Source organism: Brachycentrus maculatus, unplaced genomic scaffold (assembly GCF_059751285.1).
Source record: "Brachycentrus maculatus isolate JH-2025_06_01 unplaced genomic scaffold, ASM5975128v1 h1tg000019l, whole genome shotgun sequence".
Classification (NCBI taxonomy): Eukaryota; Metazoa; Arthropoda; class Insecta; order Trichoptera; family Brachycentridae; genus Brachycentrus; species Brachycentrus maculatus.
Genome location: NW_028280773.1, coordinates 401,536 through 427,500, shown reverse-complemented (window position 1 = coordinate 427,500; position 25,965 = coordinate 401,536). Strand labels below are relative to the sequence as shown.

The following is a 25,965-nucleotide window of genomic DNA, read 5'->3' as shown; positions in this document are numbered from 1 at the left end:
ATATCTTATATATTATCTTGATCGTTTACATATGAAGGAAAGGTGACAACCAGTTAATATTACAGTGAAAAGTCATTTTACCATACCCCTCTTGGGAATCGAACGGTAGCCGAACGTGCTGACCATTAGTAACTAGTACTTAATTCAACGATAATATATAATGGACAAATTATTGAGCATTTTAAATACATGATCCTACTCATCTTACCATCTCAGTAGATCTCTTCCAGTAGATAGAAGCATTTGTAGCTTCCAAAACTAGTCGTTTAAATATAATACTCAAGTGGTAAAAATCAACTGTAATTTTTTCACTTTTTTATTAATTTTAATAAAATAAGTAAAAATCAACTGTTTTATTTATAATTTAATCATGTTTTACCACAAAGTTAATACAATCACTCTATTAAGATTACCATTTGTTCAATTACCTTTTATTCATCCTTCTCACAAAATCTTTATCCACTTTTCCATTCCTTGAGAACATACTTCCTGGATCTTGCTTCCTAGAAAATGATTCCTCATTAGTAACAATTGAAAAAGGGAGATAATTTCCTCACGCTGAGAGCAGAAGAATTATGACATTAATTTTCTTGTTTACCCCTTGGTAACTATATTGATTGGACTAATTTCACTGTATTGTGTTCAACAGATCCCCCATGACCGGCGTCGGAAGTTGCCTGCTGTTTCTCTACTTGACTTACTCAATGCTACCAATTCGACTTCACGAGGCTGTTATTTGTGGAATATCCTTGGCTGTTATGCATTTGGGTATCGAACTGTCGCTGAACTGGGATTCTGAATACTTGTGGACTCAGGTAGGATAATACTCGTATAACACTTCATTAATAACAACATTTATTTATTTCAACGAAATACATACAAAAGTCACATAAATAACATTCCAGATGAGTAATTTCCATTACTCGTTTTGGGATATGGGATTAAGGTAAACAATACGGAAAAATAAATAAGAACGTAACAAACAAGAAAACACAGGGCAAAATGTAAAATGTCAAGCAATAAAAGGTATATTTTATATTTTAAAAACATTAATAACTTTGTAGTATGGTAATAAAACAAAATATAAAAAGGCATATCAAGATAAAACACAAGGTAAGAAGCATATTTAAAGAAAAAAAAATGGAAAACTATAACTAAATCACTAACACAAATACCTTTCAGTAAAGCATTTTTTAAGTTCATTCATTTTTGATCCCTGACTGGGTTCTGTTTTATATTCGCTCACTCTTTTCAGTAACGTCATGTATCAAAATACTTGATTTTTAAGGAAATCGTTTTTTAAAGTTTAAAAATATAATAAAATGTATTAAAAATAAATATCAGGCCACTTATTAAACTTTTTACTGCGCAACAAATCTTTTTAGGTACAATCTGAATGTTTTTTCCCCATTTGAAAAATATTTAGTATATTTAAAAAAATTATTAAGCAAAACCATTTCTTCAAAATTCAAAAACAAAATTTCTGTCCTGTAGCGGGTAAATATTAAACCAAAAATATGTCACTTTTGCTGAGATATAGTAAAATTTTCTGGGCATTCCGGAAACATGCACAACTGAAAATAGACGATTTTTGAAATATGACGTTGTTGAAAGGAGTGAGTGATTTGTCAGGCAGCTGGTTAATTTGGGTAGAGGCAATATATTGCAAGGACCTTATTCTAAACTTAGTTGGGTTTTTCGACTCCACATGTATTTGATTATATCCTCGTGTATTGATTTACTTTGATTACTGTATGCCTTTTCTTGTTTTATAAAAAAAATGAGTATTATTAAGCATGATATCAAGTTTCTTTCACGATACCTATGTAGAGTTAAATTAAGGCATGAAACATTATTTAAAGTTAATTTATTCAAATAACAGTGTACTCACCGTTAAAGTTTGAAGGGGGATTTGGTTCTCAAAAGAATCCTTCAACGTTGAATTGTGGACATTTGGCTCAGTTGACTAATGGGTTTGCCGACCATTGGCCTGAAGAAAAGGCCGGAGAATATTAGGCTAAGAAAGTTGTTGGGTTTCGTTTCTTTATGGAATTGATGACTATTGACGGATTTTACCCTTTTGTAAAATTTTCATTGTATGAATTCATTCTTCTGTTACTTTAGTAAAAACTTTTTACTTTTGTTATACTGAGTTAAAGAAATTCAACGTTCTAAGTAAGGTAACGCCTATATTAATGTACCACTCATTGACTTGGATGTCGCCATAAAAATTCTTATTTTGTATTTCTGTCTGTTCGTCATATACATAAGATTTTTTACAAAAAAAACTCCTCATTAGAGATAATCCAGATTTGTTAACAAGTATTTTGACACACTCAAAATGTTATAAATAAAAATTCTCGGTATTCTCGAAGCTTTTAATGTACATAGGTACGTGCGTGTAGTGCGGTAAGTTACTGAGATTAATCAATACAATATTCTCGTATCAACCATTCGAGTATACTAGTACTAATATTCTTGACGTTGGCAGTCGTAGCAGCCAGTTAATTCGACAAAGGGAGTAGTGATTTTGATTTCAATATGTATGGCGTTCTGCTCGATTATAATGAAAAAAAGGTTGAAATCCTAAGCGAAGTCATAAGACTGCCCTTTTCCACGTCGTAGTTATTTATCAGAAATAATCAGTTGAATTAAGTCCAAACTAGCATTGATAAAACTCAGTTAGCTTCTGGCAACGCATGGATCCAGTCCTTGGGCCACGCCAATTTTTTTTTAGAATACATGTCGAATTTTTGTTTGTTTTTTAGAATCTTACATAGCTTTCAATAACACTTTTCCTTTCAAAACCATATTTCCATTTCAAAGAAAAACTTTTTCAATACAAAAACGGTGTTTTAAAAAAAAATACGTCAAATCTTACCTGGGCTTAAAAAATTTAAGTTACTGTTTAACGAATACGACTAATATGCTCTAAATAAAAATCTTAGTATTCACATGAACAACGAGCAACATATAATAATTTAAATTCTAGCCAGGAGAATTTCTTTTTTTCCTTTACTTTTCTTTATTCACTCATTCCATTAACATACCCAAACCATTTTTTAAACTTTTTTTCGATAATGCTTATCTTGGCCTTGCAATCTTTCCTTATATCACCATTTGAACATTTATCATACATCGTTTTCGAAAGAACGCATTTCGATTCAGTATTTTTTCGTCCTTCTCAAACGCGAAAATGGTTTGTTTTGAAAATGGCTTAAAACGTATTATATTTCAATTATAAACAATCATTAAAAAATGGATCAACTATAAAGTCAACATGTGTATGTATAATTTTATCTTCATTATCGAAAATGGTTAGATTTAATTTAAAGTACATATGTTAGTCATGAGATCGAAGATGGATTTCTTTATATGGATTACTACTGCTACATACTATCGAAAATGTAGGCAAAGAGGATGGAAAGCCACACTTTTCTATCCTGACATACGCTCTTCCCTTCCTTCAAATCCATACGCCCTCACATATGTAACATATGCCCTCCGATTTCGCAGAATTTTGACACCATTAAATTAAGTTCTGATTGATCTGATAATGCCAAATCTTTTTCGGTCGTCCTTGTTATGTTTTCTCGCTCACATTGGCCACATATACTTTTTTAGTAATTCTCTCGTCATTCATTCTCTCCACATGTCCGTACACCTTAAAAAACTCTTCTTTATTTGTTTAAATTACTCTGCATTTCTTTGTTATATCTTCGTTTATATTGATGTACGAAAAACATTTCGTTATTTAACACATTGATCCACAAAATAAGCATATCGTCGAACTTAGAAAATTTGAATATTCAACCCAATTTAGGAGAAAAATTTGACACGTTACTTTTTAAATATTTAACGAGAGTTCACGTCACATGAGTAACGCCATTTAAGTATTTAGCTCGAAATGAACGCTACCCTATTCAGATGAAAATTATTTAATGGCAGAATGATTTACCTGCGTTTAAATTAAATTCCGATCGCGAAAGCTGAAATATGGTAGATCAACTAACTAACCTATGTTTGCACATATCACTAAAATAGCGCTGCGTGAAATTGAGTGAGTTTTCGATGGCAACATGTGATAAAAGTTGTTTTTTTTTCAATATACACCACTTTTAGGTTTAAACCAATATTTTTCCAACAGGGGGCAATTTGAATGCCTTGGGAGGCAATGCGCAAACCATGAATATTTGTTACATTGTTATCAAGATTCGCATTCTTCAAATTAGTACCCTTCGCAGCTCACATCGAACCTAAGAATCGCACATTTTTCTTTTGAGTCTTCTTCTAACCCTTATCCGCACCCGATAGTGCATGGAGCACTGCATCATTTTGACGCAGTGTTATCTTGATAGTTAACAGATGAAGGCAAAGTGATCATTCCTGTGGTTCAAGGACCAGTCCAGGGTAATATTGAAATAATATTAAAGTGTTAAATCAGTAATATTTATTTTCAACCCCCCTGAAAATCGAACCAGGAACCTATATACAACACGGTGGCTTATACCACATTTCCTATTCCCTCTGCCTATCCCTGCGAAAAGCGGCATGATGGTTAGCTAGTTAGTTTACTTTATTTAAAACTAAATAAATATATGAACTACATTTTAGTATTTTAAAATCTTTAAAGAATTAGTTAATTGGATAAGTTATAAGCAAATGTTGTGACACACCATATTTTACTATTATTTGCAAAATTATACGATATTTTACAACATACTCGTATTTTGTGTTACGCGTGTCGCTATCAACAAGGCGCAAATGATACCTGAGATATTATATTATTTATGTAATTCATTGTTCTTAAAATGTAATTTATTTGAAAGAGCTAAAATCGCTCGTACACAAGAGGTTTGATAAAAAATCACACCTGAAAATTTTAGTAGAATAAATAGGCAACAAAGTCAATTGTGTTTTTTCGAATAAATGAACTTTTCAATCAAGTTGTTTTAAAACCAAATCTAACATTGGAATTTATTTTTTACAAAAAAAGCAAAATTTTCAATATCAAATGCAGGTGAAGAATAATATTAGAGGCGAAACTACAGGAGTAACTGAAATATTCATAACGAAATGTCTAGCAGTTTTCAGATGTAAAAACTCCTTTGAATGCTGTTGAAATTGTGAGACGGTAACATGTATACTTTATAATGTTAGCTTTCTTTTAGCACTCATCTTCCTTAATAGTTTTCGGAGGATAAATCATTGTAGAATTCGAATACTAGTATTGTCCAATAATGTTGAATAAAATAAAGATATATTGAAATGGTTTTATTCAACTAAAACCCTGTATCTTAATACAAAAAACACGTATAAGATACACGACCACAGTCGGTGCAAATTTCTGTCAATGTGAAGTCCTTAAATTTATCCTTTTAAAAATGTAATGGCGTTTTTGCCTATATCGTGTTATTTCATTGTAACACAATCGTATCTACACAAGAAAGGGTGGCACAAAATTATATTTTTTTTAGAGTTATAATTTTTGCAATTGGCGTCGATATTTGACATTTTTGAACTAGATAGCTGCAGTAAAACAGATTTATAAAACGGGCACAAATGTGTATAAACACTGACGGCAGCTACTTGATGGAATCATCTTTTCCAGTTAATAGAAAAAAATAATAGATCCAAATAAAGATTTCCATAACTCAAAATTATATTTTTTTATTTATTATAAACAAAAAAGTTGTGAAAAAACAACAAAGATGATTAATTTTGCGCCATCCTTAATCTGTTTGTATACTGCAGCTGTCTAGTTCACAAATATTTAATATTATTAACTACGATTCCCAAACGTGTCCGCTTCCGTGGTGTAATGGTCAGCACGCTCGGCTACCGTTCTGGAGGTCCCGGGTTCGATTCCCAAGGGTGGTAAAATAAATGTAAGTGATTTTTTCACTGTAATATTTTTTTATATTATTACCTTGGACTGGTACCTGAAGCGGAGGGCTGATCACCTTTCCTTCATGTGTAAACGATCAAGATAACACTGCGTTTATATGACGCAGTGCCCTATGCATCATTGGGGTGCGAATAAGGATTTTTTTCCGATTCCCAAAAATTACATCATCTGATTGATTAATTTTGTGCCATTCTGTAGTATCCACATATAATGAATTATACTCGTATGAGCCCACATCTCCCTTACCCATTACGTATTATTTTATTAACAATTAATATTCAACACATAATTTATACGTATTAACAAATTTTATTATATCTACAATAGTGAAATAAAGAAAACGCGTACGCTTAAAAGGTGTTTTTTAGTGCTGGAATATGTTCCTCGCCTTGTTACTCGTTAATTTTCTTTGCATAACAATTGCAAGGAACGACATATTTCTTATGACAACACAAACCAAAGTATTTTTTAACGCTTTTGATTTTCTTTTGAAGATTTATCTTATGAAAATAAATCAAAGAAATTTAGTTGATATCACACACAATAACGGATACAATAAGTTTATAATTCTTACGTTTGTTGAATATGTTGTTTGTCGTGTTTCTGAGTTAAACTCGCACAAATCCCCAAATCTCGTAAGTTTCTGCCCAAACTGATGGATATCAACAATATCAGATAATATTCTGACAAGGATTGAGCATTTTCAAGACCTTTTATATTATTCTGTATCTTTGATCTTTTGTCAAAACCCAAACAAAAACTTATTCAAACTTATAATAGAATATGAAATACTGCTTAATACCTTATTATTTTCACAAACCCATAGCCATATGTATATATATTTATATATATATATATATATATATATATATATATATATATATATATATATATATATATATATATATATATATATATATATATATATATATATATATATATATATATATATATATATATATATATATATATATATATATATATATATATATATATATATATATATATATATATATATATATATATATATATATATATATATTTATATAAAAATTTGCGTGTGTGTGTAAAGCATTTAAAAAAGTAATGAGACAGTAGCTGAAACCAATTACTAGTTTTTTCCGAGTGTTTCTCGTTGTGTTCAAGCAATTGTTGACGATTATTTTTCCATCTCAAGTAATCCCGCTAAATAAGTTGTTTCTACATTTAAAAGCTCCAACTGATTTTGTTAAAACGGAACTCGAAGGAGCTTAAGAGTAAGAGGGTGAACTGAATTAATGCGAGAATCTAATTGTCTAATGGCTGCGCGTCATAAAGCCAATGTTTAATCTGATGGAAACGGGATCTGAGCGGTGTGAGGGACAGATTTCTGTTTCAAAACCATGATTACATGGTACACATCCTACGCCAAGAATATGCATATTACGAGGTGACGCGAAAGGAAATTGCTTGCAGACAACTCAATTATAATATATAATTATTTGCCAATGTACGGCTATGGTTAATCAAGTTTCATATAAAGTTTTCCCCATAGTCAAAAGGCCGTAGTATAGAATTTATAAATTTTAATCGTCTTTCCAGCAGTTTCGTACCCTCAACCGGTTTGCTGCCACGAAATCCGATTGAAATATATTTTTTAAATAGAACATATAAAGACATCTATAAGAAGATCAAGAATTACTAAAATAATATAATTTACCGATTTTATCAAAATTACAGTCATCTATTTTGTATTTTAAAAACATTGATAACTTTGTGGTATAAAATAAAATACTTTCCTTATCATACAATTAACTTATTTATATATATATATATATATATATATATATATATATATATATATATATATATATATATATATATATATATATATATATATATATATATATATATATATATATATATATATATATATATATATATATATATATATATATATATATATATATATATATATATATATATATATATATATATATATATATATATATATATATATATATATATATATATATATATATATATATATACATACACACACACGAATAAGCTTTTTTATTTAGCAGAAACTCTTATATTTGTATGTGAGGTCCGAATCCTGGATTATAATCACATATATGATAAATAACTCTTATAATAATAGATAACCCAGATTTGTGAAGAATTATTGGGATACACTCTTGTAAGGTAAAAAAAATAAATAATATGCAAACTAATAATGGTAACCGTCATACATACGTCGCCTTCTAATAGTTAGTAGGACTGAAGTTTCCTATAAATGAATATATTAGAGTTTCCAGAGTAATCATTATGAGCAATTTAGGAAATTTAATTACACTATTAAACGTCAGTGTTGCCGGATCACTTTAAGCGAACAACTAGCGGATTCGAAAACAAGAGCCCCTTCCAGAACTTAATGGAAAATATTCAATAATGTAATTTGGCTTGAGCCATAAGATATTCAATATGTCAAGTATGCCAATCACGTATAGAACAATCGATTAAATACATTAATAACCTCCGTTGTCGATCATTTTGAAATGTTACCCTTTGTACTTTCATGAATACTCATTCATTTTTCCAAACTCATGTTTGCATGCATACTCATTCTTTTTATATGTAAAATGATACACAACACATGTTGTTTGACCAATAGCCACTTATGGAATTGAGGCAAGAGCAGATACTTCTAGAACAAAATCTCGACTTCTAAGACTCTCCGATCCATAACCGGAAACACATTGCGAGACCGAGTAAGAAACATCGAAATCCGGAGCATGTGTAAGACGGAAGTTATCGTGAGGTGGGGACGATAACAAAGGCGATACTGGAATGAGCATAAAAACATAATGTCAGAAGATAGACTTCCACGTATCGCCCTTCAAAGAAACCCTGAAGGACGCAGACCCCCAGGACGCAGACCCCCAGAAATGTGGAAAGATAGCTGGGAGTCAACATTCTAAGAGCTACAAGAGGGGGCACCAACAGATCCTTAGGATCTACAAAAAGAGAGAAGAATAAAAAAAACGTTCTTCTTTTTATAATCCTCATCTGAAACCGATTGTGCATCTTTTTTTCTAGCCTTCTGTTATCCACTGCTGGACATATTTTTCTTCCGTATCTTTCTTTTTCTTTCGGTCGGTTGTTGTTTGCAACCAGCTTCAACCCCTCACAGCGACTGTCGTTTGACCATTTTTTGAGGTCTCTTTTATTCTCCCAAGGTCTCCATCTCAATACTTTTAGGCCCCATCATGTGGGGTCCTATCTTGCAATATGTCCTGCCCATTGACAATTGAGTTCGGCCACGCGATCCATGATATCCGCTATTTTGGTTCAGTTCCTGATTTCTTCATTTCTTACTTTTCTCATCAGGCTTAAACCAAGCATGGATCTTTTCTTATGAATTTAACCTTCTTTGCGTTTCTTTTTGTCAGGGCTATGGTCTGTAGTGCATTTGTATTCAGTATACGGGATTCATTTTTTTTTCCTGTTACACAGGTGGTTATTTTTTACTCTCTAGAACGTATTTGGATGGTGCATATAGCAATGCATTGCATCGGTTCCTGCACATACTAACGTTGAAAATAAATAATTAATAACGGAGAGAGCAGATCTACGCAGTACATATATAACTTTTGTTGAGGGTGAAAACATATTTGAATCATTTCAATTTACTCAGTGGAAAAAAAATTGTCTCGTTAAACTCCCCCATTATGGTACTATAAATAATCTAAAAATAAATAATAGTTTTGAAAAATCAACTTGAAGTTTACACGTGTCGCGGTTATAACAAAATATAATCATTTTTTTGGAGAAAATACGTGCGACAATTATTTTTCCTTGCTATTTATTCTATTATTTTTTAGAGATTTAATACTCAAGTATTATAACATATTTCAAGTATAAGCTGCTTAACTTATTAAAAAAATATCACTGAATATTTGGATATACTATATTTCAAATAAATTTTGACAAAATACCATCAAAGAAATTTTTAAACTTTGTATTCTATGAAAAATATATTTACAAAATATTTTTCTTAAACTCAATCATTAAAACTCACCATAACATGAATTTCATATATCATTTCACTGTACGTATTTACGTAAATGTATACAATTATATATAACAAACCTTTTTTAACATCTCATAATAGATGAAAAAGAATATGGAAGTCTGGGTACTTACAGAACTTATTCACAATTCTACCCATGATTGACAGCCACAATAATAATTTTTTTGGAACTCCAACATATCATTAATTTCATGACACTCAGCATGTGAATTAACTATATTTGGACTTTGAAAGCTTTTATTTAGCAAAAACGCTTTTAATTAGATGTATGCAAGATCCTAACCGGATTATTTTTCATACCGGGAAACATCCGAAAACATGATTTTTTGATGGAGCTTATAATTTGACCAATTATTTTGAGAAAACTTTGATTGTGTCCAAATACTTATTCAAAAATCTGGGTTTCTACCCAGAGGAGTTTTATTTAAATTTGTATGCAAAAAAAAACACTAATTTATTTTTATATTAAAATGTAAAAATTACTTCTAAGTTGTGAACAGTATTTGGAATCACTCAAAATGTTGTGTGAATACCTATTTTTTTTATAAATAAATATTTTTCTGATTATCACAGATATGTAAGCACATGAATTGAATTTTTGTTTTCAATAATAGAGTCGCTAAGACATGCAAACATTTGCTCTTTATAAATTACTCTAGAAAAACGAAGGAATAAATGTTCCATGAGTGTAATATGTCCAATTATTCTTTCTCTACCGTACACTGGAAACATTTCCCCCGGGGACCAAAATGTACTGGTTAAGTCAAGTCTAGGAACTTAATTATCAATTCAATACTATTAAGCTTCGTATACACTGCGCGTGGAGATAAGTAGTACTCAATCCACGATGGAATTTCGTAGCGCTTTGCCAACGTTATTCATTATTAGCATTAGCGTTATTCATATAAAAAAATCTTAAATTAAACATCGTTCATTTGAAATTACAAAATTTCAAACGCAATTAAATTTAAGAGTAAGCTCGACCTTTAAGTCGTTCGATTTTCGGAATAAATTTATCCCGTAACAAATAATACAAATAAAATTTAAAATGAAAGTAGATTTTTACGATCACAGTTAAAAGATAAATCGGCAACCCTTGCTGGAAAATCCCTACAGGGTGGCCGAAACTTTTCCAGAAAAATAAATATTCTAACACCATTTAACTCCAAGAAATGTTTTTAATTTAATGAAATCAATTCGACTTTAACCCTTAAAATTCACCCTGTATAAAACTCTAATTTTCACTTTTACGCTCAATTCGATTAAAAGCTACTTAAAAGCTTACGGAATATTACATTTATATGCCATCTCAAGATGGATAAAGTAGAATATGACGACTGGGTACTTATAGGGGTTATAACCTGTTATAGACTGTTTAAGTGATCACTTTAAACACGTGTCACATTCACCATTGTACCCATGATTTACTACCATAAAAGCTGAATAAAAATGTTAAATTATGATTTCAGGAAAGTAAAAAGTTCTCTCACACCAACCATAGATGGCTCCCGTGTACTTAAATATAGATATAAATCTTCATGAAATTTAAAATTTATGTATGAGTTTTAAAAATTTGAGAAGTGTGGCTGCCAAAAATAAGTAGATTAGTGAATTTTGCACGCGTGTAAAGAAACAACTTAACCAACCTATGACAGGTAGCCCTGTAAATACCCAGACTTCCATATTCTTTGTCATCTATGTTGATAGACAACATTTTGAGTGTGTCCAAATACTTGTTCACAAAATCTGGATTATCTCCAATTATAGGAGTTATATAAAATAAAATAATATCTATGTTGATATTTTAAAATATGAAAATAACTCGTAGAGAATCCCAGATTTAGGAACAAGGATTTGGACACACTCAAAAATGTTGTGAATATAATTTAGCCTTTCTACCATACGCGGTAAGTTCTTTTAGTTTCCTTCATTAGTTGACCTTTATGGAGCGGACCCAGTATAAATTGAATACCGTCCCTAGAAATATACATGAGCCGCATATGTAAGTACTATTATGTTTATATATTCATGAATTCACGGATTAAAGCTCACATCAAAAGTATTATGACTGTTATATTGATAATACGGATAGTTGGAAAGGATGTAATATTTCCTTTGTAGCCAAAGTAATACATACAAAGATCACCAAACTACGTGTATTTTTTTAAAAGAAATTACAGGATCGCAACCAGACCAGTAATTGATTAATTTGATATTAAATATTATTTTTTTAACATCTTGACAAAGATAAAGAAGAATATGGAAGTCTGGGCATTTACGGGGCTAACAACCATCATAGGCTACAAAAAAGTTTAAGTGATTTAAGTTCTAAATATATGATCCAATTTCGAGATCCAAGATGAGCTGCGAAATTATCAAATCCCACTCAAGACAAATCTTGCCTATGGTCGATAATTGTATGTAGATATGCATATTTGTACGTCGATATTGATGATAGTACAATATCACTTCGTTATCGTGTAAATGTCAACTGACAATAGCATTTCACATTACGAATAATTGACTATTATTGTTTACTATAAATAACCTTAGTTGTTAATTATTCAAGCAATATGGAGTGACAACTCGACTTGCTAATTTGGCTCACACCGTGACAGAGATTGTTACTCGAATCGGTCGCGTGTGAAATCATAAAATTTAATAGACATTTATTGAAATGCCATTAATGTACTACGAAGCCTAAAGGAAAATCATTTTTCAATAGATTGGTTATAAAATGGGTTAAATGAATCGCAAAAACACATAGTATAAAACATTTTTGATAGCATTTCCAGGTAGACTCTTCCCTTTCAAACTATCTCGGGAATGAGTTTGACAAGCATCATTGAATGATTTAGGACCATTTTCAACTTAATTTAATTGTTTCCTTTCAATAAAGTTCTAAAGTCTGTCACGGACTTCCAACATTTTCATTATATTCACGCGTGGAGATAACCTTTTCCACATATTACTGTGGTACTAATTTTCTCCAGAATGTATCTTGAATTGTTTCGTTGTCAGAGATTTGTAGTAAGTATTCCTAGATGAGTTTTTTTCCATCTTCGTCATTGATCTCCAAGACATTAAACATTTTTCGAAAAAATCGCCCAAGCCTCGATCGTATTTAAAAAAATTTTGAACTCGTCAGTTAAAGTTTTATTATTTTCAATATTGGAAGCATTTATTTTTAAACATTTTAAAATAAAACAACTTTGTTTCAAACCACTTTTTAAAACTACAAAAAAGTGGTTACAAACAAAGTTGTTTTATTTTATAAAGTTTATAAAATGTGCCAGATTATCTGCAAAAAATATTCAACAAAAAAAGAAACATTTACTTGGTGATTTTTTTTTAATGTTAGTATATAATCACTTACCGAGATATTTTTATTGTACTGACAAGACACGTCTCGAAATTCCCTGTTTTCTACATTTTAAAAAAGGTTAGAATTTATTGTAATGTGATATATATATATATATATATATATATATATATATATATATATATATATATATATATATATATATATATATATATATGTATATATATATATATATATATATATATATATATATATATATATATATATATATATATATATATATATATATATATATATATATATATATATATATATATGTATATATACATACTAAATCTTTGTAGATGCTTATTATTTGTACACGTATTTCATTTGAATTAACATCAGCTTTATCCTAGGGCGTTAACAAAGTATAAATAACAATAAAACATTTTCATAAAAGGCTGTCTCTGAGTATCGTTCATCTACACTCCATCAATTACAAACAAAACTGTTACCGTATTCCTTTGAAACTCTTGCTGAATTTGTAGCAAACGGTAAAAACATTTGATCATAACTTGAAATGATTTAATTTAATTTTTATATTCAAAAGAACTACACGTTTTTACAAAGGGTAAAACTTAGGGCGATGGTTTACAGTCACGGTAGCGGAAAAATATACCCACTGTGAAAAACTCTGAAAACCTACTCATGCAATCATTTTATGTTTTATCAATAGAAATGCAAAAATCTCATTTCCAAGAGAAATGTGACAATATTGTCGTATTCCATGTACATTAACATATGTACACCATGGCACTTTCAAAATACTTGTAGGTACTCAAATTTTACTTATATCTATTATTTACAGAAATGTATTTTTAAAAAAAAGCTTGTTATGTGGGCGTTTTGAGCAGATCAGTACGATGTTTTTCCATTTTTGTGAAATGAAATGGAATAATAAAAGTAAATATATGATAAATATAACATTTATTTTTTCGGCATTCACTTTCTTTCTGTAAATGAAAATATTTGTATTTTACCACTTGAGTAATAATTATTTTGATGACTAGTTTCAACAGCTCAAGATACTTCCTTCATCAGGTTTAATTAAATGGTTTAAAAAAAAATTATAGTTTTAAATGCTAATGATAATAATTGCGACCTTTTGGAAGAATTTGCGGCAGAACGATGTATGAAAAACGTTTGAATGGTGAAATAAGAAAATAATGCAAGGCTCAGATAGACATTACCTATTTGAACCTATGGATATAATAATAAAATATAATATTTATAAAAAAAATATAATAATATAGTGGTAAAAAATAAGTCTATAATTTTTATTTGGTGCTCTAACTCTGTGATTTTCCATTTTATAATTATAATGTACCTTCGTTTTAAAATCACTATAAATATTTTATTATAACTTAATTATAATGTCCACTGGTTTCGAAGCTAACCGCTTCTTTATCAAGACTGATTAATACTTAAACACTTTCTACTTCACTACAAAATATTCAAAATATTGTAACGGTTAGGCAATGTAGATTTTTCTAAAAGTCTGTTATTATATATGTTTCCAATCATTCAACATCCCTGGTCCCTTTTGACTGTGACTGCTAATCAACCCAAAAAAAATAACGCCACTTGAGATCTACCCAAGCTCCTTTGCCTTTCCGTCAAAATATTTTGAATTTTGTTGAAGTAGATAGTGTTTTAGTATTAATCAGTCTTGATAAGGAAGCGGTTAGCTTCGAAACCAGTAGACATTATAATTAAGTTATAATCAAATAAACAACATTTTGAGTGTGTCCAAATACTTTTTCACAAAATCTATATAGAACTTCCAAGAATTTGAGTAGTGTGGTTGTCAATAATGGGTAGAATTGGTGAAATTTACACGTGTGTAAAGTGATCACTTAAACCAGCCTATGACGGTCGTCAGCCCCGTAAATGCCCAGACTTCCATATTCTTCTTCATTTTTGATGAGATGGCAAAAAATAATATATAATTAAATATTTACAGTGATTTTAAAAGAAAGTTATATTTTGATTGAAAAAATAACAGTACGATTTATAATTCATTACACATCTATTGTTTTATATATTTTAACATAAACTCATATATTTTCGCTCTACATTTCATACTTACTTAAGTTTTTTAGTTAACTCCCTATTAATTACCGAACAATTATGTGTACCGGTATTTTGCATTCTCATTAAATATGTATTTAAAGTCTATGAAGATGAAAAAGCTAAGGCAAAAAAAACGCTATGAACGAATCCTGTGTTTATGACAGCGCTTTGAGATATTTCATCTTTCTTGGTAATTTTTCTACCGTAAACCTTTTGAAAAGGCATTACAACTAACTTCGTTTGTGCATATTCTTTGTAAATCAGCATAACGCTAATGGTAGTTTCTGAGCTACGCCGCGAATTTGCCCCTGGCTTCCCTGTTTGCGTCATTTAACGTCTTCGTTTTAATTGTGATTTCTGGGCTGAGAAATCACAATTCGCGGGCAATGCGAGCTGGATATGGTGATCTTTTACAACATTTTGAGTGTGTCCAAATACTTGTTAAAAAAATCTGGATTATCTCCAATTACAGAAGTTATTTTTATATTATTTTTTAACATCTCATCAAAGATGAAGAATAATATGGAAGTTATGGCGTTTACGGGGCTGACGACCGTCATAGGTTGGTTTAAGTGATCACTTTACACACGTGTAACATTCACCAATTCTACCCATTATTGACAACCACACTACTCAAATTCTTGGAAGTGAATAAATGGTATTTTCTGGCGTTTCTCAAGTGTGTGATTATAATCCAGGATTCGGACCTCACATACTAATAAAAGAGTTTCTGCTTAGTAAAAAGCTTCTTTACATCTCACCAATAGATGTTTCTAGTGAAGTTCTAGTGATTCAAGAACAAGGTTTCTAAATTGGTTCATATATATAGAGCTTCCAAGAATTTGAGTAGTGTGGTTGTCAATAATGGGTAGAATTGGTGAATGTTACACGTGTGTAAAGTGATCACTTAAACCAGCCTATGACGGTCGTCAGCCCCGTAAATGCCCAGACTTCCCTATTATTCTTCATCTTTGATGAGATGTTAAAAAATAATATGGTGATCTTTATTACACTTTGAGCGCTCTCTGGTTCCGTCTCTACTCGCGTCTCTTGTAAACTAAAAAAAAACTAACTAAGTATCCCATCAGGGGTAGGCAGAGAGAATAGAGAACGTCACACCGATCTATATTTACAAGTAATCTTCGCCTCTTCTGTTATAAATTCATGTTTTTCCTCAAACATACCCGGCGATTATTTCTGACCTTAGAACTCCTGACTGACCACTTTCGAGTGTTTGAAATACTATATTATTTATTGATTCGGCATTTTGTGGAATGAAATGTTGATTTTTTTTTAAAATTAAACACTTGTAATAAACCACTTAATGACTTTTATTTCATTACACACGACTATTTTCAGTTTTACTTTTCACCTGTAGATAAAAACAAATGTAGTTTTCGAAACTTTTTTTCCACAAATTTACTGCCGAATCAATAAATACAAGTGTTTAATTTTTTAAAATATATGTTTTCAGAAATTTATTTACAGTGGTTCAGAATTTGTTTTTTTTTTACACGAGTACCTGGAAATGAAAAGAGAAATATTATAATTAAGCTTTCATAACATAATATACGAATACATGAATGTTGAGACATGTGTAAAAATAACCGTAATAACGTACAGTATCGAACAGATTAATTGAAACAAAACTTTTTTTGTTATATATTCGTAAAAAAGTTTTGTAAAATCTTTTGTTTATTAGTGATATCACAAATTAATATTTAATATAATCTCATTTGGGCTCAATCAAAGATTTCACTCTTCTTTGCATCTATTATATACTTTAAGGTTTTGGCACGTGGATGCTATTTTTCGTCTCAAACAAATACCTGAATTAAGGACAAATGAGCTTTCCATCGTCGTGCAATAAATTTTGGAGAGCTGATTCTTACAGATTGCCGATAGATTTTCAATTAAGTTTATGTCTGGCAAAATTTTTGATGAGTCCAACACAGGTTATTGTTTTTGTGTGAAAATTTTCATATTTGTTTTGGATTTGTGGCAGGGGGTTGAATCCTGCTGAAATATTCCAAATATTCCATTACCATTTGACCTTTGGTTTTGTTTCTCTAGTAGTATCTTTTCCAGTAGAATTGGGTAATACTTCTCGCTATTCATCATCTCAGTCACTGAAAGAAGCAGCTCTGGCCCATAATACGAGGATTACCCTCTAAACATTTTTTTAAAGGTTGTTGAAAATACGAAAAGACTGTTTTGTTTCAATTAATCTGTTTGATACTGTTCTTTTACAATAGAATAAAAAAAAATAACGTATTTTCGTAAGCAAACGAAACAAACGATTTTCGAGGAGAAAAAGCGTTTTTGTCAAATAAAAATTAAGGTTATTCTATTAAGAATACAAGAAATATAAATGGTACCCATAAAAACAATTACACATGTTTATATCTTGTTTGACTTATGATTCTAGCGAAGTTTTATGGTAAGGTTGGGTAAATTAAGGCCTGCGGGCAGCATGCGGTTCAGCGCACTGCGTATTCCTGCGTGCCCCCCAAAAATTTTAGTCGTAACCTTACTTAATTCAGATATTTTGTATCCAATTTTCAAAATATACCTCATTTTTTTACGGTTGGTTGGTTGGTTATGACTATTTTTAAATACCTTCTTGACGCTTATAAATACAACTTTTCAAATAATGGGGCTAATTGTGGGATGTGTTCGTGAGTAATGTTATTTCTTACCATATTTTAAATTTATTCCAGTATTCAGATTTGATGTTGGTATAGGAAGTAAATTTTGTATATCTCTTAAAATCATAAAACCTTTTTTTTATAAATACTTTTCTTTGAAAATGAAAAATTACAACTGATAACAATGCTTATAAGAATAAAAGGTGATACTTTTAAATTTAAGATAAGAAGTAACCAAACGAAGTTATTAACTTTAAATTTCGCTTTTTTATCCGCAATTAGTTTTTAACCCTCCCATTATCTTTATCTTTAAGATTTCTTGAGGAAGGCAAAGAAATTTGAGGTTGTAATTATTTAAATTGTATCCTTAGTGTCTAACCCTTGATCCCTTCAGTGAAATTTGAATAATTGTTTAATGTCCTGGTTTGTAGTTAAATGACTGAAAAGTGAAAAGTAGCATGTGTTAAGAAAAAATAATTGTACCTAATATCCAAAAGAGAGTTGAATTACTATTTTTTTTTTTAGTGTAGATTTAATTTGAAGGTTTATTGGAGAAGGCAAACGAATTTATCTTCAGAGGTACTTCAGAGAATTTTTCAAGGCTGAAACTGACAACTTGGAACGGAAGCGATTGAAATGAAAGATCATGGATCCTTGTACTCGTATATACGTCACATAAAAGTTTTCCTACAACTTGAACGTGATTTCCGACTACGAGTCAGAATGAGATTAAAGTTTTTTAAACCATTTTAGTCGGAGGTTAGTACATTTGATTGTATTTGCCTCATTTTATTTGTTCGGCAGAATTCTCGGATGCGGGTATATGTATTTATCAACCTTTATTGGAATGAAATTCTAGCAGTGAGATGCCTTTCAGATTCCGGTCAGTGCATTGTTCAAAGCGTTCAAATACTTTTTCAAACAATCAAATGCCACTTCCATCATTTTTCAATTCCAACTTCCTTTTAATTTCAAATTCCACGATCGTTCATAGTAGTTTCCAGTAAATGTATAATGTAAAAATTTTTCCGGGCTTTGATCGAGATTCATAATATATTCATTTAGTTTTTTTTTGTTGTATACGAATGGATAAACCTAATATTGAAAAAATAAATTTCTTCAATATGATTGCAGCTCGTGCATTAATGAAACGTTTTGTTTTATTTTTTATACATCATTTACTTCCCGTAATTAAAACTTGTATGGAATATTCATCTTGTAAATAAAATCAAAATTTCTTAAGATTGTTCTATGTGATTTTTCAGAGATTAATGTTTAACCTTCTAAAAAAAGTACCTATCCCTTTTTCATCTTTGAACATCATTAACTTACTCTTCTTAAAAATGTTTTCAAAATCTTTACTTCCGATTACTTTTTTACTTACTTTCTTAATGGTTTTATTCGCTTCATTAGGAGTTTGAAAATGTATTGATTGCTTGTGTATATTATCAGCCGAATAATTTTGTTATTTAATAAAGTACATTTACCGTGAAGTTAAATAGGATATTTTGATTGAAAAGTCTGGTATATGCACATAAGAAGATATTAACATTTTTGCGTGTATATTTATACAAATGATTACTTAATTTTAATAAATAATTTTGTATTCAACTGTAAATACATTTGATAATGGAAAATAACACGAATTTTAAAAAAAACGTTAAAAAAAATACCATATCACGAAGGGTTTCATCTATTCTAATTTCAACAATGCTCCCTTAGTCCGCTCTTTTGTGTAAATAAATCACATTAAAGGCATCTTTTTGGATGTGTGCAAATCCTTATTCACATATTGAAGCATTATGAGATTTACGATATATGTGAGAGTTCCAAAATTTTGAGTAGCGTGCTTGTCAATCATTGATAGAATAGTGAATGTTACACGTGTAAAAAGTGATAATACAACCAGCCTACAACAGATCATAAGCTTTGTTAATACCCAATCTTCCATAGTCTTCTTCGCCTATGTTGAAATGTCGAAACATATTTAGCCCATTTAGATTACATTACATATATTAGAGAGATTACTTAATATTTTAACAGCTGATGTTTGGTTAGATTAGAAGTTAAAAAATCAGAATTAATTATTTGATTGAATATCAATATTTTAAACTTACATATCACACGCATAAGAAAATAATTTAAATATCACTATGCCCCGAACGTGGGGCCATACGCTATCTGACATCAAAAAGTGATCAATAATAATCGCAAACTAAAAAAAACAGTTAATTACAATCCAAATCACAAGCAGAGTCGAGTAAAAAACACTGGCATAATTAGAAAGCAATATAAATTACCGTAATTTAAAAACAAAGAAAAGTTTTCGCCATAGACGTTTATCATTATTTTAATGCGAGCGTAAATTTTCTTGAAACTAATTTTCTTTACCAGCGAAAGGTGCCGTACAGCCTCCCTGAACCAGAAACCTTTAATAACCTGTTTATAACGAAATTAAAACAACAAAATAATAAACAAAAAAGAAGCCGTAAAGACATAACAACAGAACCCAATCTTCCGCCTTTAAAATGAGTTAAAAGTTACTTTACTTTAGTGGGTAAACAATTTATTCTAAAATAAATGCTTGTTTTATTTTGCTCGAGTTTTGATATAAACAATTTGTTTTTCAACTTAAAGTTTACTTCGTAAATACTACTTAGTATTACACTATATTATGACACGTGTTTCGATACACTCCGTATAATTAAGAAACATCATTTGTGAAACTTAATCTAAATTTGGGGGTTGTGCCCTTAGGCTGTTGAGGGATGAAGAGGCAATAACTATTTTTTAAACCTGGAAACATATATAATAACAGGGATTTTATGATTCATTTTTATTGATTATGTATATTAATGGATTTTCAGTGAATTAAAATTGTTGAAGTTTCATACTTTTACAATTCATTATTTTTACCATCTCTTCCTTCTTACCTGAATGATTACATATGCTTTCATAATGCTCTTAATTCAACCAGGTGCGCATGATTTATAATAAAAAGAAACCTTAAACATTCCTTTTATTGACATCTCAACATAAATGAAGACCTATATGGCTATCTCGATATTTACAGAGCTTTTGACCTGTCACAGGTTAGTTAAGTGACTACTTTACACACGTGAAACATTCACCATTCCCATTACCCACGATTGACAACCACTCAACTTAAATTTTTTAAAAATCCATATGATCAATCTTATGACACAGCACCTGTGAATTTATAACAGCCATCTATATTGGATTGATAATGTTTTTATTTAATAGAGATCTTTTTATTTGGATGTATGCAAGATCCGAACCCCGGATAAATTTTACATACTGGGAAATGCCTGAAAAGATGTTTTTTTTTAAATTTAACCTATTTATTTATTTCACAACAAGTGAACAAGTATTTGGATATTCTAAATATTGTGAATACTTTAAACCCTTCATTTTATAGAAAAAAATACGTTTTTTTATCCTATCCTTTTGTTGTTGTTTTTAGCATGTATATATAGTATATATATATATATGTATATATATATATATATATATATATATATATATATATATATATATATATATATATATATATATAAATATATTTATATATATATATATATATATATATATATATATATATATATATATATATATATATATATATATATATATATATATATATATATATATATATATATATATATATATATATATATATATATATATATATATATATATATATATATATATATATATATATAAATATATATATATATATATATATATATATATATATATATATATATATATATATATATATACAAACATATATTATTTTGCTATGTACAAACAAACCATTTTGGGATGTTATAATAGAACATCTGATTTGAAAATCATGGACGGTGAAATAAACAACACAATTTAAATAAATAAACCTTTTTCTAAGGAGAATATTTTTGCACAAAATACCTTTTTTAATTTTCCTACTCCCTATTTGTCTCAAAGCTTGTTATTTTATTCATATATCTCTGGTGGTTTCTTTTTTTAATTCTGTAATATACATATCCAAAAGATGAAAAAATTAAATTATAATCGTGTTGTTAAGAAAAGTACTTTAAAAGTAGGGCAGGCGCCGTGGCGTAGTCGGATAGACTCAACTGCGAAACTGGCGTCGGGGGTTCGATTCCCGCCAGTTGCAAAATGAATTCAAGAAATATTAATTTTCAATTGAACTGGGTGTTTGTTATGTATATTTAACATATACCTTCCATTTTCTAACTATCCTTCCTTCAGACAAGCCTCTGAAATAGAAGCTTTGCGGGTTATTCAATAAAAAAATCTTTTAGCGAAAAACATTTTTGTATAATAACATTATACAAAATAAAAAAAAAATAAAAAAGATATTTTTTGATAAAACTTTAATCATGTTTTATTTTTAAAAAATATTCTTTTTATTTTTCTTAGTATGTATACGAAACATTTGACGAGTATCAATTGTACCATGTATAATATATCATTCTTAACCTTCCTTAAATAGTTGTCAAAATCTGTTTCGGCTTAAAAAATACTAAACAATGTTATTCATTGTGAAAATGAAACAACTTTTCATGAATGTTTTTTGCAGATACTTTGTGGCACATTTTATAAATTTTATAAAATTATACAACTTTGTTTTAACCACGTTTTTAAGAGTACTACTAATAATAAAAAAAGTGGTTAAAACAAAGTTGTTTAATTTTATAAAGTTTATGAAACATTTTTACCATACGTGCATGGTTTACTTTTAAACATGTTTTTTTTAAATTTATATATGTTTAGTATACGTCAAAATAAATTAAAAAAAACGTCAAAATAAAAAATGAAAAAACATTTTCGCCTTGATAAATACTCGACATTGTTATTCATTAGGGAAAAAGAACAAGTTCTTTGGGTAAAGTTCACACCAAATAAATTGCATAGTGATATCTGCCACTGAACTTGATATATATATATATCTGCCACTGAACTGATAACTGAGATGTTATCTGATTTTGGCTTAAATCATTTGATACGCTTCATAGAACGGGGAGATAAGTGCCTGTCAGACTGGAAGAGGGCTCAAGGAAGATGGTCCATGCTCTGAACTGATGAGATCTTACATAACGTTTACGTCAAAATGGAAACGTGGATAAGGTCAAGAAAATCACGCACTAGATGAACAAATGTTCATGGTTTTGAAGTCAGGATCTAATTCGTACATGTAATATAATATATGTATGCATAACAATATAGAAAACCATTGAATTTAAGCAGTCTTAAACACAACGTTATTTAAGGCACAGCATTCGTTAAGTAGCAATTTAATTTTCTCTAAATCCAGGTAACATTTTACGTAATTGATTATTTTCTTAAAACACCGTTTTCGCATTGAAAAAAAAACATTTTCTTTGAAATAATTACATGGTTTTGTAAAAAAAAATTAAATGTTGACTTTTGACAGTTAAAAACAAAACTTACTTGTTAATGTACTCATATTCTAAAAAACAAAAAAATATCCAATAAACATTCTTTATTATTTAAATAATAAAAATGAAAATGGTATTTTCTGGCGTTTCTCATGTGTGTGATTATAATCCAGGATTCGGACCTCACATACTAATATAAGAGTATCTGCTTAGTAAAAAGCTTCTTTACATCTCACCAATAGTTGTCTCTAGTGAAGTTCTAGTGATTCAAGAACAAGGTTTCTAAATTGGTTCAAATATATGTAGAACTTCCAAGAATTTGAGTAGTGTGGTTGTCAATAATGGGTAGAATTGGTGAATGTTACACGTGTGTAAAGTGATTACTTAAACCAGCCTATGACGGTCGTCAGCCCCGTAAATGCCCAGACTTCCATATTCTTCTTCATCTTTGATGAGATGTCAAAAAAATAATACAATAAACATTCTTTAAAAAAATAGGGCGTGAGCAGACATGTGACCTCTCCGGCGGAATGATTCTGACATAACTAAAGCATTTAAACACCTCGTATAAAACACTCTCCTAATTATTCATGGTTTGCCTACTTAACCCTTCACTGCATGACTTTTTTTGCATGACTGCATGACTGCATTGACAGTTCGTCTTCGAGAGACAAGTGAAGTGATTATTTTGACGTTCATAGCGCGTCTTTTGGCTAAATTATGAACTATATACGAGAGTTTTTATTGTATCTAATCAGTAACAACAAACAATGGTTGCTTATATTTTTAAAGGACGTTTTAACACAATTTTTGGGTATGTAACAAATTTGATACACTATGCAGTGAAGGCTTAAGAAACACCACCTAAAAACTCAACTTCACGACTACCGGTTTCGAAATAAGCATAATAACCATTTCATCATCAGGTCAACTATGACATGATGATGTACTGGTTTTTCCAAAATAAGCCAATTATAGACTAACGTCATCCATTGTATTCCATTATCAGGTCACCTGTAACCTGATAATGGAATGGTTATACGAAAAGCGTTAGTCGTGAGGTAGAGTTTTTAAGTGGTATTACACAAAGTGAAGTATGAATGATACATTACCATACCATAAAGTTAACAATGTTTTTAAAATACAAAGTACCAGTTCAGAGAATGAATTTGATGCCTGGTAGACACACACGCGAATATCGTCACGAATGCATATGGCGGACCACCTGTATTTTCGGAATTCATACCTATTACCGCTATTACATGAATTCGCGGACGACGGATATAGTGAGAATTGCCAACCTGACAAGCTTACTGAATAGTCGCATCCCTTGAGCTGCCATGATAAATTGTAAACAAAAAAAATACATTCAAAATGCGATCCCTCAGACAAATGTGCGGCACAACGATGTTTGATAGATGTTCGCATGATGAAATAAGGAAAGAATGCAAGCCTGAGATAAGTATTATCGATAAAATTAAGAAAGGTGTGTTGAGATAGTTTGGACTTGTGGAACGCATGAGTGAGGAATGAACGGTGAAACCAATTCGGGAGGGAAATGTAGTTGAGAGGCGAACAATGTTTGCAAAGACAAGGTGGTTCTATAATCTCTGCCTAACCCTGCGGGGAAGCGGCGTGATGGTTAGTTAGTTAGTTAAAAATACAGAAAATATGCGATAGCATAACATATGACGGTGACATATTGATTTTGTATGCTTTGATGGATGAAAACCGAAAACCGATAATGGATGGATCTGCTCCAAATGCACGTCTGACTAGAAATACTATAGACCAGGGGTTCCCAATCTTTTTTAGCCCGCAGCATACTTACAAGTTTAGTATTTTGTCATGGCGCCCTACTTTTGTAAGCTATTTGGGATAGATAATGTAACTATTTATGTATATACATATATTATAGTCGAAAGAACTAGGTAGGTACCTACAATAATAGTAGTTGGGTAGAAAAATGCTAGTTCTCAGAAAAGAAATTGTTGATTCATAGGTACCCGAGAATATTGTGGTTTCAGATAATGATAGAGGATCGACTCACGGCGCCCCTCTTTACTTTCTACGACGCACACTTTGGGAACCCCTGCTATAGACCATTTCGATGTTAAATAATGGACAAAATAGTGAACATATTATTTTTTCACTTCTCAACATAGAGGAAGGAGAATATGGAAGTCAGGGCATTTATGGGGCTTTCGACCGTCATAGGATGGTTTAAGTGGTTCAAGTCGTAATATGGAAGCCCAGGCTTCCATATTCTTCTTCATCTATGTTGAGATGTCAAAAAATAATATGAAAAATAACTCTTATGCTTAAAGAAAATCCAGATTTTTGAACAAGTATTTGGACACACTCAAAATGTTGTGAAATAGTGAAAATTTGAGCCAGAATAATGCTTCGTCCCTGTTGAGACATCTGATATACCTTGTTTTAAAGCGCAACCCCTCGATATACCGACGATG

General features: G+C 30.2%; 1 protein-coding gene across 1 annotated transcript in view; it reads left to right on the top strand.

The window, feature by feature from the left end:
* LOC148313120 (adenylate cyclase type 6-like) overlaps positions 1–25,965 on the top strand; it is a gene marked incomplete at its 5' end in the record, with an annotated part of 129,542 nt that overhangs the window by 23,447 nt on the left and 80,130 nt on the right. The window contains one exon of the mRNA XM_088267706.1: positions 650–815. Coding sequence (XP_088123832.1) covers positions 650–815 — 166 coding nt within the window. The remainder of the gene's footprint in view (positions 1–649; positions 816–25,965) is intronic.